The sequence below is a fragment of the Stegodyphus dumicola genome, chromosome 2 (assembly GCF_044657685.1).
Source record: "Stegodyphus dumicola isolate Sdum_Otavi_A_Nest chromosome 2, ASM4465768v1".
In the NCBI taxonomy this organism is placed as follows: Eukaryota; Metazoa; Arthropoda; class Arachnida; order Araneae; family Eresidae; genus Stegodyphus; species Stegodyphus dumicola.
The window spans coordinates 154,851,396-154,869,863 of record NC_140769.1 but is presented as its reverse complement, the minus strand read 5'-3'; the positions used below and the strand labels follow the sequence as shown (position 1 = coordinate 154,869,863).

The window sequence follows — 18,468 nt, the reverse complement described above, 5'->3', positions numbered from 1 at the left end:
GTTTACTTTATTTTTCTAGCAGTTATTTTTATTTTGGAACTAGCCTTTTCTTTATCTTCTCATATCCACCTATGTTTTCGTGCCAGAACGAATTTTCAGCATTTCGATTTATGTAAATGAGGTAGAAACGATAAGATATATAGTAAGTAGAGATATTTAAGCTGAAATATGTAGAAAAGCGTAGGGATAGATTGTTCTGACTTTCGGTCATGTTGTTGCTGCTAGTTTAATCTTGGTGTTATACGGCCGTACTGCTAGTATACGCCGGTGTCCTTAAATAAAGGACAAACTGGTTAGTTATTTCTGCGCAGCTTCGGCTTGTTTATTTCAGCTAACATTAAATTAGTTTTACACTTTCTAGCTTAAGTTAAAGCCCAAATGGAAGCTTCCTGTAAGCCCAAGAAGGGGCCATTTGTTCAGTTATTTTGAATTTGGAATAAAGGGTAATTTAAGTCGTCTTCTTATTTACAAAATCTCAGCGAAAAGCCGCTACACTGTCCTTCAATATTCTAGCTCTTAGGGAACTCAATTTTAGCTAGGCTATTACAATCTGATAACGCAAATTAAAATTTATGTGTATAATAGTCTTAAAGTTATTTTTCTATGCTGCGTTTTAGTTAAGATAAGGAAACACAGAAGTCTGCTATTACTCAGCCTTGTTAGTCCGAGAATCACACTTCCAATTTTTCTGCAGACAAATTTATTTAAAAAAACATCTTCCGTTGGTGAATTAGATTTTCTAGAGGTGTTTCACATTAAAAAAAAATCTGTCTGTTCTAGTTAACGACCCTAATTCCAATTCATCTTTGTCTTGAGCCTTTAAGGAAAGTATGCTTTAGTTCTCGTTTCATCAACAGATGGCGCCAGTAGCTTAACTCTTGTTCAGTCTTTTTTATCTTATCTTATCTGATCATATATCTTATCTTGCTCATGTGCGCCTTTGCAGTTGAGGATGATGGTTCGGTAGAACCATCGAAACTAGTTCTGTGAAAATTTGAAAAAAATAACCCTGATTTTTGTTGTTTGACTTCTAAATTAAGATTTATTTAATTAATTAAATTTTAGTTTTTTAAAGGAAATCCATGAATTTACCTTTGTGAGTCGACCAAGTCCTTCTTTCCATATATTTGCGGGATTTGGATCCTTAGGATACAAAAAATCAGGAGCACGCATTCCGTGCCTAAAGAACTTGAAGGAAAAGTGAACAAATAAAAACACTGTTAGTTTTCGTGAGAGAGAATACATTTTCTTCATTCTTGAAATATTTATTTAGCAAATAAAAATTCGGCAAATTACTGAAACCGAAATTAGAAAAAACTAATCAGTTAAATAAGTAATGATTTACAAATACGTAAAAATGAATAAATATACAAATATAAAAGACTTTGAAATAAACGATATATACTATGTGCAATCATCTAGCTTCTCTATTTCTTTTTCCCAAGCTTTGGTTAGTATATAGCTAATTCATTTTGTATCTGTTAGTTATCTACATATTTTGTAGCAGTTTCAAAGAAGCGAATTCTAGTTTTACAAGTGCTTTCATTGCATTTTTTTACTTCCTTGTACGAAATAAACGAAATATTATAATCGCGAAAAATTTCGGTTATCATATTTCAACAAAAATATTCATTTTGATCTTTCTTAAATCCATTTGAGAGATGTTGTTGCATGACATCTGCACGTCCGAACATGATAAAGGACTTTTTCCCCAAAAAACTAATTGCAAAATGGATTTAAAATGGATTCAGATGAGATTTTGCAGTGGCGTCTGTAAGTATATATGTGTATCTCGCATAACTCAACGAGTAGCCTCAGAACTTGAAATTTTGTTATATTTATAGTTGTGAAGCTCTCTTTTTGATTGCAATCGCTCGCACGAACACGAATATATATATATACTCTCTTACCTGACTCGGTGAGATAATTCATTTTATTCTTATATGTTGGGAAATTGTGCAATTGTATAAACTATCCCGAAGCGGAGCTTTCTTTAGAACACATTCTCACCTGTCCGGCAATACTTGCAGCTCTGCAAAGCTTGGGGAAATTTCCTTTCCAGGGAGAGCTGTATAGTGAAATGATTGTGGAACTGGAAAAAGCTGTGATTTCCATCCATGGATCCATTTGATTTCTCAAAGGGCACGACGCCTACCAACCGACAGTGCAATTTTGCTTTAAAATAATTGAATTATGTAGTTTGGTTAAGGTTAACCCCTTACGATGTTTACGCCATAAGTTAATCTGCATGCAATAGTTACAGAATTATCAACAATTTAAAAGTTTAAGTGGCGAGTTAAGCCTAACGAATCGCTATTTGTTTAAATTTCAAACTCAGTACCATAGTGAATTAAGTCAGTTTCTTCATCTTTAAAGTCTTTTTGGCGAGTGGGACCAAAAGAAAACTTTAAGTTTTGTTCACCGAAAAATCTGCCTTTTAGCCCGCTGGCCGAACTGCTTGTTTTACGTAGAAACTGTAATTTAAAAAAGTTTTTTAACTGTTTTATTTGTATTTGGTATTTTATGTTTTTCTGCATTTTGCAATTTTTAATGAAGATGTTTTGAGCTTTTATGCATTTTTGCCTTGCCGCGAAGTGCGAACTGAATTAATTGAATGAAAAATATATATCTAATGAATTTGGGAAGAAATAAGTGCAAATGAAATGCAGCAAAAAATGTGTATAATTTAATACGTAGTACAAGGAAGTCAAATGTTGTTCACATAGATTTTTTTTTTAAATGTTAAGAAACAATTTAGAGGCTGGTGAATTGGTTTAGCGAAACACTTGAAAATTATCTGTCTGGAAGGAGGGATGTCTTTATGGATGAATTTCTAAAGGTAATTCGCTCACTATTTTATAACTCATGTCGAAAATCAAGAAATCCTATGGATTACCCATTCACGAGAATCTGAAGATGAGCAAACTACCAGTGTTCAGAGGTCATATTCCCTCGACAGAAATTGGCAAGAGTTGTTTAAGAAATGGTTTTAAATATAATTGGAAAAATTTAATTCACTTTGTAAGGATTTTAGGTTTTACTAACGTTTATTTTATTTTAAAACTTTACTGTCCTCTCTCATTTCCCACTTCCGGCCAGAATAAATGCGGTTAGTTTTACTTATGCAAATTGAGCTTGCAAACTGTTAAGTATTTAAGTTGTGACTTTACCCAAGTGCGAGTTAGAAAGAGAGCCTTCTCGCTACCTTACCTCACGCACGCATTTCAGTTAGTTGCTGTCCGCCTTTAAGGCCAGACTTTAGTTGTCTTGATACTGAAGACGTATTGTAGTTTTCCCGCATTCTGCCTACTACATACGTAAAGATAAAAAAGTAACTAGTTTCAGTAACTAGTTTACGTTTCAGACCATAAGTACTGGTCTTTGTATCCCGAAGCGCGGGAACGTGTGTGAAGAATAAAGATAATTAAACCCTTCCTACTTGTGCCGTTTGCAGGAACATAGTTTCTACATTTTCAGGAATATAGTTTTAAATAAACTTCCTGTTCTTACTCAAGACTCTAGTTATGTTTGAAAAGGCAATAAGAAGAAATAGTAGTCCTGATAACTTTTCTGAAAATTGAATTAGAACAAGAACGGTTACTAAAGATGAAATGTGCAATAACATTTTAGCGCCGGTTAAAAATAGAGAAAAGGAACTTCAATGGCACCACCCCAAGACTGAGAATTTGCAAAAACATTGCGTCAGGAAAATTATTTTGAAGCTTTGACCTGCATTTATTTTTGAGAAAAACTGAATTAAGAACTCTAAATAATGATTTTTACTTCTCTTAAGAAGTATGAACCCTCTTTTTTCAGGCAATAAAAAAATTCGAAAAACCTACCTGGAAAATGTATGTCAGTAAAAAAGGACGAAAAATTGCAAAGTCGCAGCTCAGGCAAGGATTTAATGATTTTCAAAGAAATCTGAAATCTGTCTCATACAAAAATAAGAGAAGTTTCCAGTTCTACAAAAGAAGAGTCTTGCGTGGAACAAGGATCACTTGCTCGACTTAAACTGAATGGCCAAGGCTGATCTGATCCCAGTCCTATATTAAAATATCAAGCGAAAAATCTTTCACTAACAGAATGGAAGAATAATATAAAACTGCACGGAGGAAGAAGTTAAAAGTTCCAGCCACTATACGAGTGCAATTGCAATGCATGTCAGTAGAAAAGAACGAAAAACTACAAAGTCCTAATTCAGCCAAGGAGTTTGTGATTTTCAAAGAAATGTAAAATCTGCCTCATACAAAAATAAAATCTTCCAGTTCAATGGAAGGAACGTCTTGCGTAGATCAATGCACTTGTCCGACTTAAAGTGAATAGCCAATAGAGGATTTGGTCCTAGTCCTATATGAGAATGTCAAATGCAAAATCTTTTGCCAATAGAATGGAAGTATGATACAAATCCGCTTGCAGCAAGAAGGTAATGTTCCAGCCATTATACAAGTGCAATCCTATTCCGGTTTACTCTATATCATCTTCTTAGTAAGTTCTTTTCATATACTGGGACTATCATTACACAGTATGAGTTCTAAGAAATTTTGTAACAGCATTTGCTGTTGCGATGACTCAACTTCGTCCACAAAATAATAAGACGTCTATTAAGATCTCACCAAGTCCCAAACCTCACTGTTAATGACCATCTGACTCCGATAAAACAGAGATTTTTAGACTAAGTTCTAAGTTTCTAAGTTCCAGACTGTATCCCGTATTCGTTGATCTTTGGCTTGTAGGGTTTATATTTATTTTAACTAACATTTATTTTAAGTTTAAGCTATCTTTCCTGTCAAGCCTTCACTTTGCCCTAGAATTGCCAATGCCAGAGTATACGAGTATGCCATATGCCATATGCCAGAGTATACGAGTATGCCAGAGTATGCCATATGCCAGAGTACAGAGTAGCCTCGTATAAATCGTAGTAGAACGCGCAGAGTATTCAAATTTTTAGCAGAAGTAATTTGAGTTAAATAGAAGGGAAACGAGATTTGTAAGTGTGCTTCTTGAATCACGAGTGTGAAGGTTGCTTGGTAGAAAGTTTAAGAACCGCGCGTTTCGGCCTGTGTGCCTACTTCGGCAGTTAGTTGAATCTTTCAACTTCTTAATCAGAAAGTTTGCTGAATCTCAGCTGTATCTTAGAACGCGGTTAAGTTAGTCACGTTTATAGAGCCTCGTAGGTAGTGACCTCGTTATTTATTCATCCTGTTATTTATTTTTAGTTGTACTTTTCTATTTTTGTTTAACCGCCGGGTCGGCGTAGTTTGTGAGAATCGAGTGAACGCAACTGTGACTTCTAAAGTGAAATAAAAATGGAGTTAAACCCTTCTTAAGAGTCTGTGTAACTTCCAGTTCATAGCAGTCACTACTACTATTGCTGACAAGTTGGGACCTCTCAACATCACAGGTTTACCAAGGATCTGCAGCATTTCTTGATGAAAGTGATAAGACGCTGCAAGGAAAAGATATATTAAATTCCTTATCTAAGACGAGAGAGATTTGTCTCCAGTGCCTTTATGTGCCTAGATGTCAGTGCGTAGGTGAATGTCTCACATACAGTGGAGGAAACAAGTGTTTGAACAATAAAAATTGGTGCAATATTTTTATTAAAAATAGTGTAAATTAAATTACCTTTTTACTCAATAATTAGTTCAGTTAATGGAGTTTAAGCCAAGGAAGTAATTCACTTTACAAAGCCAAGGACCTTATACAAAAAATTAAAATTAAGTATCACGTAATCTTTTCACAACACCAAAAAAGTATTTGAACAACCAGTGAAAAAGATTAAAGTTTGACTGAAATGCTGAAGTGAAAGAAAAAGAAATGCAGTTTGTTTTAGAACGTTTTATTAGTCTTGTCAATTCCAATTTCCTTTTTATTATTACATGTACAAGGTATTTCTCCCGCCTTCTTAGCTTGCCTTCGTGGTGTATTGGTTCTACACGCTGGTCCGGTATTTCAGAGGTCCGTGGTTCGATTCCCGGCAAAGGCTTTGTTAATTTTTCATCTTTCCTGCTTCCGAATAATAACTAATGTCTCTGGACATGTATAAATGTTTTTTAAATGTATGGAAAGCAGAATGAGTTGAACAATCAATGAAAAAATAGAAACTTAAAATACTGAAATGAAAGAAAAAGAAGTGCAGTTTGTTTTAGAACATTCTGTTAGTCTTATAAGTTCCATTTCCCTTTTCATTATATAAATTTATTATTTTGAAATGTGAAGAGAAGCAGAAGGAGTTGACTTTAGCAATGCGTGATAGAATTGTAACATTTAAGAAATAATGGCTCCACTTATCGCGAAATAGCAAAAATGATAAGATTAAATTAATCAGCTGTTTATTCTGTGGTAAATAAATATAAATGAACTGGGAGTATCGAAAATAGAAAGAGGATAGGACGAGCAAAAGTTCTTATAGCAAGAAAAAGTAGGATGTTTGAAAGGGTAATTAAAAAAAAAAAAAAAAACACTTTTATTAGCAGTGTACAAATGTCTAATGACCTTACACCTGGTTCATGTTTCGGTGTTACACTTCAAACAGTAAGAACCTATATAAATTCGGATATAAGGAGTGCAAGAAAAAATCGTACATAAGTGAAGCTAATCAAAAGAGAAGGCTTCATTTTGTGAAAGAATATATAAATTAACCTTTAAATTTTTGGAAGAAAGCTATTTTCATTGATGAAAGTAAATTTTGCTTGTTTGGATTCGAAAGTAATAAAACTGTTTGGAAAAATAATAAAATGGCTCTAAATCTTAACTGTATGCCCAACTGTAAAGCATGATGGTGGGCGCGTAGTATGAGCTAAAATGAAACTGGTAATTTGACTATAACTGAGGCAATTTTGAATGAGAGAAAAACACAGAGATGTTAGGAGATAATTTATTTCAAAGCGTGTCAAAATTGAGTATTAAAGATGACTTCTGGTCCCAACAAGAGAATGACCCTAAACATAGCTAGGGTTACAAAAGAGATACTATGTGTAATTTATGGTGTTGATTGTTAAATAGAACGCACATGTCAGAGTTGGTTAAAAATTTCAAGGAAGAGTTTTCCACTACTACAATGCCAGGCCTCTCACATCTTTTGCAACACTAACGAAATTACTGGAGCTTGGTAGAGAAATGATGTCGCATTCAGCCATATAGCTCTAACCTTGCACCTGCGGATTATTATATATTTCGATGTTGACAAAACTTTTTAAATAGTAAAAATTTCAATAATAACAATAATGTAAAATCACGCTTCAATGAGTGTTTTTGATGAAAATGATCAGATGTTCTACGAGCGTGGAATCATGAAGTTACCATGAAGATGGCAAAAGGTCATCGAACAGAATGGAAAATATATGACTGATTTAAAGTTCATTTTTTATATAGAAAAATACTGAGTTTTATTTCGCACTGAAAACCTTAATTACTTTCTTACCAACCCGATATATTTTTGTATGCAAATAAAAAAAACAGTTTTGTTTTCTTATAGAACATTCAGAATAGAAAAAAGTTATGTTTTTTATTTTAGGGCCTAGATAAAAAAAAATAAAGCCTTTTTTTTTTTTTTTTTTTTTTTTTTTTTTTTTTTTTTTTAGATTTCAGACGAACCAGAAAGGAATTGTGTGTTTATTAAATTAAATAAGAACATAGTAAGAGTGTGTAATTTTATTACAAATGTGAGTGAGTTTTGTATTACATTTTATGAAGGAAAAAATATTTTAGTTTATTTAAGTACATCTTTTTTGTTCAAAACAAACAGAGTAAGCGAATAATAATTTTTTTTCATGCAATACAGTTAATATGGGTTTATGCTGCGGGAAAAAGTAGTTCAATTATCTGGATTTTTCAATATCCGGAGGGAAATTAGAAACATCCGGTTAATAAAAGTATTAGTTAGTCCGGATATTCGGAGCTGCACTGCATTTAGTATCCTTAATTAACGCAAAGAACACATATTTGCGTCATTTTTAACACAAATAATATTAAATAGAACAAAAATGTGAAAAAAAGATTAACAGAAGCCTAAATGCTATTTACGTACATGATTAAACTTGAATAAGAATTTGATTTAAATACCTACAGTAAATTAATACCGTTAATCATATTTATTTTAAATTATTATCGTACTTTCACAAATATAAAATTTTAAAGGTCAGTAAATCCATAATAATATTTATTTATTCAAAATAATGTACTTACGATATGTAGTTGAATAAGTTTTCTGTCGCTTTCAGAAAATGCAGAATTTAGTTCGAAAGATGATACGGGAAACACATATGTGTCTTCTAGACTGATATTGTAATCTGTGATTCCTAATGAATAATTATTCTTCAGGCAAATTATCACCAGCGTAAATATCAAATCCCGTTTTAAGTTAAGCATTGTCGTCTATAGCTATAGCAGCTACTTCACTATAAAATAGGTCTTCCACTGAGCATAAATTATTGTAGTATGGATCTGAAACAGATAATCTTCAAATCCTGGGATATTCTCAGAGCGAACGTCATGTGTTCCAAATTCAATTAACTTGCTAATCGAAACCATAATTCTTTCTCGTGACCGAAGAATGCCAAAGAACGTCAAGTCATTTGATTAGTGGAACACCTGCATTTACCGAGCTGGAAATTTTCAAATGGTAAATGGTAAATTACCTGGAAATGACGGGAACGTCGAATTGTTGATATAGCTGCTAAAGAACATTTTGACCTATCTCTTTGCGTCATTTCTGAAGATGACGACATTAGGGATATTTAATCCAAGCTTATGAAGCAAAAGTTATGGGGCTCTAGTTACCGAATAATTGCAGGTAAAAGATCTCGACGCAGAATGCCAGTTTTCTTTTTTTTCCTTAAATGCTGTATTTTCACATGTATAAAACCTACTTCTTGACGATGAAAATTTATAGGTATGCAATATCATGCATAAAAAAAAACCACTTAAGTGATAGTTTAAATACAATATAACAACGTTGGTTATAATCAGATTCGTCTATAAATGGTAGTTTTAATTTTAAAAATATGCGCAGTAATGCTTATTATCCCAAAGGGGCTGTAGCCTAGAAAAGTTATTAGTATCAAAACGGTATTTTGTGGCATATCAGTACAAACGGCGAATCGATTTTTAAATTATTGTCACCAAATATCATCTCCCTGACTTAAAGAAATTAAGTAATGAAGAATGTGCATGAATGTATGAACGTTTTCCGCGTTGCGAAAAAACGACGGTACCTAGAGGCATCCAATTCTTAATAACGTAGTCTTCCACCTGAATATGGACACCTAGAAGCAGAATGTTTAAATTTTGAATTTGTTTTATTGTGTATTTCATATTTTGTTAAACATTTACGAATTTTTGATGGCAAACGTTTACAATAACGAACAATGCCAAACTGTGCGGAAAAAAAACATTTTTATCTCCAACACGCGAGACTGCCTATTGGAAATTCTAAAGATAGGTTATTTTTATATATTATTAGCCCCAATACTCTCAAAACGTGTACGCGTATGTAAATGAAGAAAACGCTGGCGTAACGGAAAATCTGCAAGCTTTCAGACTTTGGGGGGGGGGAGCTTATGCGCTAATTATTCACATTTTTGGTACTTATTTTAAATTGTAGAGACATTAGGTATTTTTTTGAAGCAGGCAAGATGAAAAATGAGCAATCGCCTTCGCCGGGAGTCGAACCACGAACCTCTGGAATACTGGCCCAGCGTGCAATCTACTACACCACCAAGGCACGCTAGGAAGGCAGGAGAAATACATTATATACTCCTCCTTTGAAAGGGCGGCTGGGGTTTTTAGGGGACCCAATCGCCAAATCCTGGGTGGGGAGAATCCTCATCCAACACCCTCTTAGTTCGGGTGCCACTGTAAAGACATTAGAAAATTTTTGGAAGCAGGCAAGATGAAAAATGAGCATTCGCCTTCTCCGGGAATCGACCTATGGAATACCGGTCCCAGCGTGCAGAACCACTACACCACGAAGGCACGCTAGGAAGGCAGGAGAAATACCTTATAAAATGTTCGCATAAAATTTCAACATAAAATTTACACAAAATAATTGGCACAAATTTCCGGTGAAGATAAAGTTTCACAGATTTCCATTGTTTACCGCAAAATTATCTTTCCAACGTTATTAACTTTACCTGTGATAAAATAAAAGAGAGATTAGACATTTTCAGCGTGAGGAAGCGAATATTCAACAATGCTTTCGCCAAGATTCGAACCGTGGACTTCAGATTCCAGTCAGCTGTGCTATCACAGAACAGAATTCTCAACAAGAGGCGGAATACGACAGTTCCTTCTGAAATAAAATCATAATTTGGAGTAAAAATGCATAGTTTCATTGTTAAAATTGCTATTTTGTTCTTATTTATGGAATTAAACACTCTTCACTGCTTTTAATTATAAAGAATACCCCTTAAAATGAAAAATATTTATTTTTGCTAAAATTAAGGGACATTTAAAACCACGGAAGAAAAAAAAAGAAAGAGATTGGAAGTCGGAAAAAATACTTGGAATTTTATCTTAGAAAAATATTCGTCATGCAAAAGTTTAATTTTTTTTTTTATACCATAGGAAAAACTTTTCATGAAGACAGAATAAAAGAATCCTTAATAAAACACAGGTTCAGGTTTTTTCCTGCTGTTCTTTCGGATCAAGAAGTCGTTGTTAGAGTAATAAGAAACGAGAAATGCGTTTTATTAGCGATTGCGTTTAATCACGTTTTGTCACCGGTACCAGTAGAAATACTTAGCTTTATTTCCAAAACGAAAACATACATAATTTAATTTGTTATTAAAAAGAAAAGAGACAGTTATTACAGAAATACATTTTAAAAAGAATTTTTAATGTTGTGGAATATGCCAGTTATCAAAAACTAAACTTTTGCATTATTTTCTTTCCTTTTTTTATATTAATGTAAACTTTTACATTTATGTTGCCAGATTTTACATCTAATAGATTAACATAATAAATCCACATTAACCATAATTCGGCGGAGGAAAAGCTCCGTCGGCCAAAGGATAAAGTAACAAGTAAGGAATAATGCTAGTGAACTTGCCATCAGTTCACTATCTCTTTTGCCGTACTGTACATTTAGTGTTTGGAAATGATCCTTGCTATAGTGATCATTTCCACATCTCTGTGTATCTTTTACGAGAAGGAGTAAATCCCATGTAAGGAACACCTCGTTTTGTACTTGTTACTCTCGTTTTGTAATGGGAACTCTTCGCATCTCTCGCAGAGCTTACGGAAGAAATGCTTATAAGCTATTTCTCACGCCTTCTTAGCATGCCTTCGTGGTGTAATGGACTGCACGTTTGGCGAGCGAGTATTCGAGAGGTCCGTGGTTCGCATCCCTGCGAGGGCGTTGCTCATTTTCACCTCTCCTGCTTTGAAATAGCTTAATGTCTCCACAGTGGCGCCCAAAATAAAAAAGAGGGTGAATGATGACTCTCCGCCACAAAGATCTGGCGATTGGGTCCCATAATCCCCAGTCTCCCTTTAAAAGGAGGAGTATATAAGGTATTTCTCCCGCTTTCTTAGCACGCCTTCGTGGTGTAATAGTCAGCAAGCTCGGCGCGTATTCGTGAGGTCCGTGGTTCGAGTCTAGGCAAGAGCATTGTTCATTTTTCATGTATCCTGCTCTGAAATAACCTAATGTCTCTACAACCTAACAGATATGCATATCGCTGAAGCAGTAAATACCATTACGGATATAATTATGCAGGCAGCTACTATCTCTATACGGGTCACATCAATAAAGAAAAGAGATACTCAAAACCATGGTGGATCCGTGAATGCAAAGAAACATCGAGGCAACAGAGAAAAAGCTGGGAATCTTTTCGTAGATATCCCACAGTGTCAAATCTCATTGTCTTCAAGAAAGCCAAAGTTTGTGCAAGAAAAATGAGACGGAAGACCACAAGGATTCACGGATATAGTATGTGTCATCAATGACATCCTCTACGCCAAGTCAAAGAGTATGGGAAAGAATTAAAAAAGCATTGCGGATTGTACAAGGTTCACTCACTCTCTATTCTGGAAAAAGATGCCCGAGTGATCAGCACAACCGAAGAACTGCGAATACAATTGATGGGAATTTTGCTGCTATTTTTAGTGGTAGTAACTATCCGCCGGCATTTCTTTGTCAAACTACGTTCTGACAAAACTCTCATTGCGTTTACTCTAACACCTCTGACCCATATAATAGCAAATTTACCATGTCTGAGCTAAAAAGAGAACTGATGAAGACACATAAACCAAACCCGGGTCCGGGTGGTGTTTGTTATTATAAGCTGAAGCATCACTGGCTGCCCTTCTCACCCTTCACTCTCATTCGTGCGTGAAAGGAACATTTCTTCCCCATTGCGAGGAAGAAAGCGATTGTCATCCCCATAACTAAACCATGGAAAGACCCGAAGAATCCCTCCAACTACCAGCCAATCGCCCTTACGTGTTACATTTGAAAATTATTTGAAAAAATGGTAAACCGTCGTATGCTCTATTATTTAGAAAAATACAAAGTACTCTCACCGTATCAGAGTGGTTTTCGCAAAAGTAGAACAACAATAGATAATATCCTGCTTTTGGAAATCTCCATTTTTAAAGCTTTTGTCAAAAGGAGCGACTTAGTTTCAATATTTTTATATATAAAAAGCTTATGACAAGGCGTGGAGATATGGTATGTTATATGATCTTTAACACCAGCGCGGAAAGATGACAATTTTCATAAGGAATTTTTCGGAAGGCTGGATTTTATAAAAGTGAGAATTGTCTCAGATGTTTTCTGTCTCAAGGCTAAAGAAAAGGGTGTGTCTCAAGGCTGCGTTAATATTACTCTTTTTAATTTAAGAATAAACTCTGTTTTAAAACAGCTTCCTCCTTCCAGTTCAGGCTAACTATGTACTGATGATCTGCAGATAAGTTGTCAAGGCGCATATATGAGACACGCGAACAGACAGTTGCAGATTGCTCTGAACAGGTTTCCCATGTGGTCAAACAGTGAGGGCTTTATATTTTCAAAACAGAACCAATTATGTGCATTTTTCTCAAAAGCGGAATCCGCATCCTGAGCCCGAGGTTCATCTCCAAGGCTCGTTGATTTAGTTGTCTCTGGAGTAAAATTTTTAGAAGTGATCTTTGACCATAAGATTACTTTTCTTCCCCACGTCTTAACGAAGAAATGTTTCAAAATAGTAAATCTGTTAAAAGTGTTGGCGAAGATCTCCTGGGCAGCAGAACATTGCTCTTTACTTTGTATTTACAGATCGCTAAAACGCTTGAGATTGGACTACGGGTCAAATGTGTACGGATCTGCACAGCCTTCTGTCTTAGTGAAACTTCGTCCTTAGTGAAACATCATCAGGCTCTGAGAATTCGTCCTTGAACTTTTAGAACCTATCCTGTTCACAGGCTATATGTTGATAGTTATGAACCCTAACTTCACTAAGGCGTGAGCAACCATCTCTTAGTCAGTAGTCAGTATTTCAGTACTATGTCGTAATCTGATCATCCTCTACAGATCTGCAAATTTGCTACAAACTTTTATTTTCTGCACGGCCTCTTAGCGTTCTTCCATTCTTTAAAAGAAATGTATTATTGATTAAAACATATCAGATATAAAAGCCCAGCCAGATATAAAAGTCATATCAAATGTCAAATCAAAATATCAGATATAAAAGTTCGCTTGTCAGATATAAAAGCCAAGCCAGTAAAGCATCTTGAAATTCTGCCCTGGGACAACTTGATTCGATTTCTGGGTTTTTCACCATCTTCATTAGGAAAACACTAGTAAGATTGTATACAGGCAGCATTTTTGTGAGCACAGACATGAAAACACCAATTGCATTAGTTCCAATAGGGTTGGTCATGTAGGATCAATGTGCGAACTTACGCATGACAGGAATTTTGTATTGCGTTGTGTTCAACGTTCTTAGTAGTTTCATGTGGTAGCTACTAATCGTGCTCTGCCAAACTGAGAAGTGTGTAACGTTACAGAATTGAATAGTTTTGGGATAAATTAATTTCATCGAGCTACCATCGGTTCTGCGTGCATTCAGACCATTACGAACCCTAAAAAATGTAACAATATATTATTCCAAAATTTTGCTTCACCATAAACAAAGACGTAAGGCAGTTGCTTGCTTAAGTGGCCACTGTCTAATGTTTTGTTGACATTTGAATTTTCTTTACAAACTACAAACTATACGATTCGGTGGCCATTTTAATAAGAATGTTCAACAATAAATTATCAGCTATTGACGTTTTAAAGCTAATAAACTCGCAACAGTTGCAGATGACAAGAATTTGTAGGAGTATTTGGGAAAAAAAAAACAAGTTAAATTTAAAAAACTTTTACCGATGTGGCTTTTACTATTTATATCTTAAATTCAGTTGAAAGCGATTAAATTCAAATAAACCTATCGAATATTAAAAATTAACCGAAAGTTGGATGGAGCGTTTCGTGTTTCAACATGAATACACTCTCAACTACCGAACTAGTTTTAAAATTTTATTTAAATCTATAATTTGCGTGGCCGTGAGGAGAAACTAGAAATTTGTTCAGAGTTCGAATGCTATAAAGTTCAGTTTTACACTAGATATATAAATTCAATTTCATACAATCTATATGAATTTCATTACGTTTTATAACAATACTTTTATTTTCAGTAATATTTGAATTTTGCTGATATTTGTACAATTTCAGTATTGCTGATACATATTAATAAAAAAATTCAATTCTGTTTTGATTAGATATGGCGGAAGACAGTTTATTTCGATTGTAACGCTAATCTTAACACCAAAGAATGCGAAAGTGTCCTTATACCATCAAACATATAAATATCTCCATTAGAGAACAAGGGAACTTATATTAATTAATTGTGATGAGTATAATAATATTTCACGTACTTAGTACAAATGTAAATAGTTTTTAAAATTACGGAATTCTTTCTTAACTTCCTCAGGCGATAATAAAATATATTTAAATATAAAAAATTTACTGTAAATCATTTTTAAAGCAATTTCAAAATATATTCTTTAATAAATATATTTCATTCTAACCTTCAGATGCGCCAGCATTAACTAATCTGTCAGTGGAAAATTCTGATACAGTCCATGTTGCATGTTCATTAAATTTCATAATCATCTTCTTTAAAATAAAAGGTTTCTTCATTCTTAATGATAGATGTCAGCAATGTACTCTGCAATGATAAATGACATGATAAAAACAGCACTCCCCAGAAAATAAAAGTTGTTAAATGGGAATGGTAATGTCATATTCAAATGAAACTTTAGTGTAGTAAAACAAAAAATAACCAAGCACTTACAAGTTTTCGAAATAAGTATATGATCGCACGAAAATTAAGTAATGTTTAAAATTAGCAATAAATTCTCAGAAAAGAGAAAATGGTTTTAAACAAATTATTAATTTATTTTATTTTTTTTCTTGTTTGTTTTTAACAAACAAATCATGCATGTTGCATGTTTGCAACAACATTCAATCATGAATGAATGTTGTTGCATGTTTGAATCATGAATGTTGTTGCATTTTTGTTGCACGAATCAAATTAATCAGTCATAAATTCGTGTTAGCAAACGAATTTTGTTGCAAGCATGCAAGTTTAACACTTTCTTTGCAAACTGTTAAAAGAACGCAGTGTTAAAGAATACGGTATTATGAAAATGATCTAAGATAGCGAATTCTTCGCTGTCCTTCCAATTCTTTATATTTCTTAAAATCAGATTATATATCAGATTATCTTTATACAAAGAAATCATGTTTATGATAAAAAAAAGCTTTCTGCCCTTAAAATTCAATAAATGTTCATGTCATTTTAGATGGTGAAATAAAAGCATGGCATAAAATATATGTATTGCATAAGATATTGTCTTCGGAAAGTTTTAAAAATGTCTTCTTTATCCAATGTTAAATATCTTACGATGATTTTCTTAATTTTAGTACTTTAATTAAATTTATTGACAAAACCTTATAACCTTAATGCTCAGTGAAAAGACTACATAAAAAAGAAAGAAAAAAAACTCTGAAAGATTTGACATTTTAACGTTGCACCAGAGGATTTGTTAAGTTTTCCTATTCTCTCGTTGACCATATCTGCTTCCAAATCTGCTCCTGAACTCACGCCTGATAACACAGTTTCTTTCTACTTTTAAAACTGTTAAAAAGCTTCGCCATAATCGCACTTACTCCACATAAATTTCAAGAGGAAAATTTCAAACCTAAAATGAGCATAGCTCTAGAAATCCCAACAGCAGACTATCGGTTGTCACACATACTCGCTATATTAATTTATTTGAAAACATGCAGCTAGAGCGGCCGGTGTGCTAAATTATTTATTAAAAAAATCAAAAAAATGGTTCAAGAATTTTAATGTGCCTAGGTTGTATCATTTCATAAAAATATTTAATACTTCTAAATCATGATTTAAAAGATTTTGATAGAAGTGAATCATATTAAAAAGGTGGAAAAAGTATTTGTAAGAAATGCGTTTTATTGCTTTTAAATCACTTCGTTCGCTAATGAGTGACAGAAAAATTAAATTTTAATGTTAATACATTTTACTGAATAGCATCACGTTAGTGCTAGGAGACAATAAGTGCTCTTTTTAAGGCATTGGTAACACATCGCTTTCGAGCGAGTGGGTTAAAATTGAAAGATTAATGCCTTAGATTTTGCTGATTGTCGACATTCTTACACGTTACAATACACATTTATATACATAGCATGTGCATTGAAATTTCTGTTATTGTTGTCGAAAGTTGTAGAGTGTATTGTAACTATGTCGTTACTGGTGAAGAAATGATGCAGCAGCTCCCTTTACATATAATATTATCTTTGATGTTGCGAAGTTTCGTTTCTCTAGATTGGCAACAAGAAAAAATATAAAGAAAAAGAAGTTCGTTTGGATGTTGTAACTCTAACGTCTTCTTTCATTATTGTGAATTAAATTATGCTTAATCCATTACGGAATAATCATTTCAGTTATTTAATTATTCCATATATCGACTCAGCATAGCGTTTACAAAAAACTAATAAATGTATAACAAAAAATTAAATTCGCACGAATAGACAGAACAATAGATGTTCAAAAACGAATCATTCTTCCATTTGTCACTTACGTTAACGTCGTAAAGGACGTGTCCAAAAGTATTTTGCGCACCTGCAGGTTGAACAATAAAACGTAATAAACGTTTTTATAAACTCTCACTACAATTCAATTTCAGAAACAGCAAAGATTGAAGCAGGTAAACATGGGCGAGACTGGGATTTCTAACCGGAAGCTTCTAAAATTGTACAGAAAAATATCGTTCAGAAAAATTTGAGGTAACTGTAGAAGATGTGGTTCTACTTAATTCTGGCTTTACTTTTCACTTTTGCAATTTCTAAACAAGATCGAAAGAAAGAAATCTATGAGTCCGAACAAGAAATTTACAGAGGAGAACTAATTTACTTGCAGATAGTAAGTAGTTCAATCTTTATATTTTCCTTCTGGTTACTTTATTTATAATGCTATTCGAGAATGCATAATGCAGCTTAAGGTTACATTATATTAACTGTATAATTGTATAATTAATTCTTTATATGTTTCCAGTTTAAGATTCTTATAATAATAAGTATTCAGGTTTTCTTTTGGTTGTTGTTGTTGTTGCTGTTGTTTCTTAAATCAGAGGCTGACTTGTGGCAATTAGCTTTTTAATCCGCACCGTTTGAGATAACTAATATTCTTTAACTCGCACCGCTTCTGATAATTCATTCTTATCAGCCCAAAAGGGAACGTTAGTCCCGAATGGGCTGTTAATCTCGAAACGTCATTTTGCGTTGAATCACTATAAACGGTGTGTTACTTTTCACATTGTCGCTGCCAAATATTATCACCCTGTATTGTACTTAATACAGGGCGATATAATAAAGAAATTAAATAATGGAGAATCTGTCTGAAAGTATGCATGTTTCTCGCATAGTGGGGAAAAAAAGTTTCCTAAAGCCATCAAATTTTGAATAAAGTAGTCCTTCACCCGAACATGGGCACCTGGAAACCCAAATTTTGAATTTCGAATTTGTTTTATTATGTATTTAATTTTTCACGAACGTTTAACGAAATCTTGATTAAGAAACTTGATGATTTGAAAGCGAGCAACGGCAACACTGTACGGAAAAATAATTATCTCCAGCGCGTGAAACTATCGATCGGAAATTCTAAAGATAAGCGTAATATTTAATAAATAAAGTAAACACTCAAAAAGTTAATAATAACATGACAAAATAAGTTCTGCAAAGCCATCTTACTTGCAAAACTGAAGATTGATATGATGAATTAAGGAAAGACCGAAAGAAACAGAAAAATGCATACACACACTCTCCCTCGGGAATTCTAAACGTATACTGCTATGCTGCTTTTAAAATTTCTGTATTTTGACTCTTAAACGGTATATGGCGTAAGCGCGGAGAAAATG

The 18,468-nt window shown here is 33.7% G+C and overlaps 2 protein-coding genes across 6 annotated transcripts in view; one reads left to right on the top strand and one right to left on the bottom strand.

Annotated features, from left to right (window-relative positions):
* LOC118193155 (prostatic acid phosphatase-like) overlaps positions 1-18,468 on the bottom strand; it is a 116,254-nt gene that overhangs the window by 42,841 nt on the left and 54,945 nt on the right. Inside the window, exons 2-3 of one of the 3 annotated variants that reach the window (XM_085811329.1) lie at positions 15,058-15,197; positions 1,093-1,188 (exon numbers count right to left, since the gene is read on the bottom strand). In XM_085811329.1, coding sequence (XP_085667455.1) covers positions 1,093-1,188; positions 15,058-15,075 — 114 coding nt within the window. In that variant the 5' untranslated portion in view covers positions 15,076-15,197. Of the gene's footprint in view, positions 1-1,092; positions 1,189-8,190; positions 8,594-15,057; positions 15,198-18,468 lie in introns of those variants that run through there. The other 2 variants (XM_035364195.2, XM_085811331.1) reach the window with 2 other exon arrangements.
* Positions 17,215-18,468, top strand: part of LOC118193154 (prostatic acid phosphatase-like) — a 50,443-nt gene continuing 49,189 nt past the window's right edge. For 2 of the 3 annotated variants that reach the window (XM_085811327.1, XM_085811326.1), the window contains exon 1: positions 17,217-17,474. In XM_085811327.1, coding sequence (XP_085667453.1) covers positions 17,352-17,474 — 123 coding nt within the window. In that variant the 5' untranslated portion in view covers positions 17,217-17,351. Of the gene's footprint in view, positions 17,475-18,468 lie in introns of all 3 variants that reach the window. The other variant, XM_085811328.1, reaches the window with a different exon arrangement.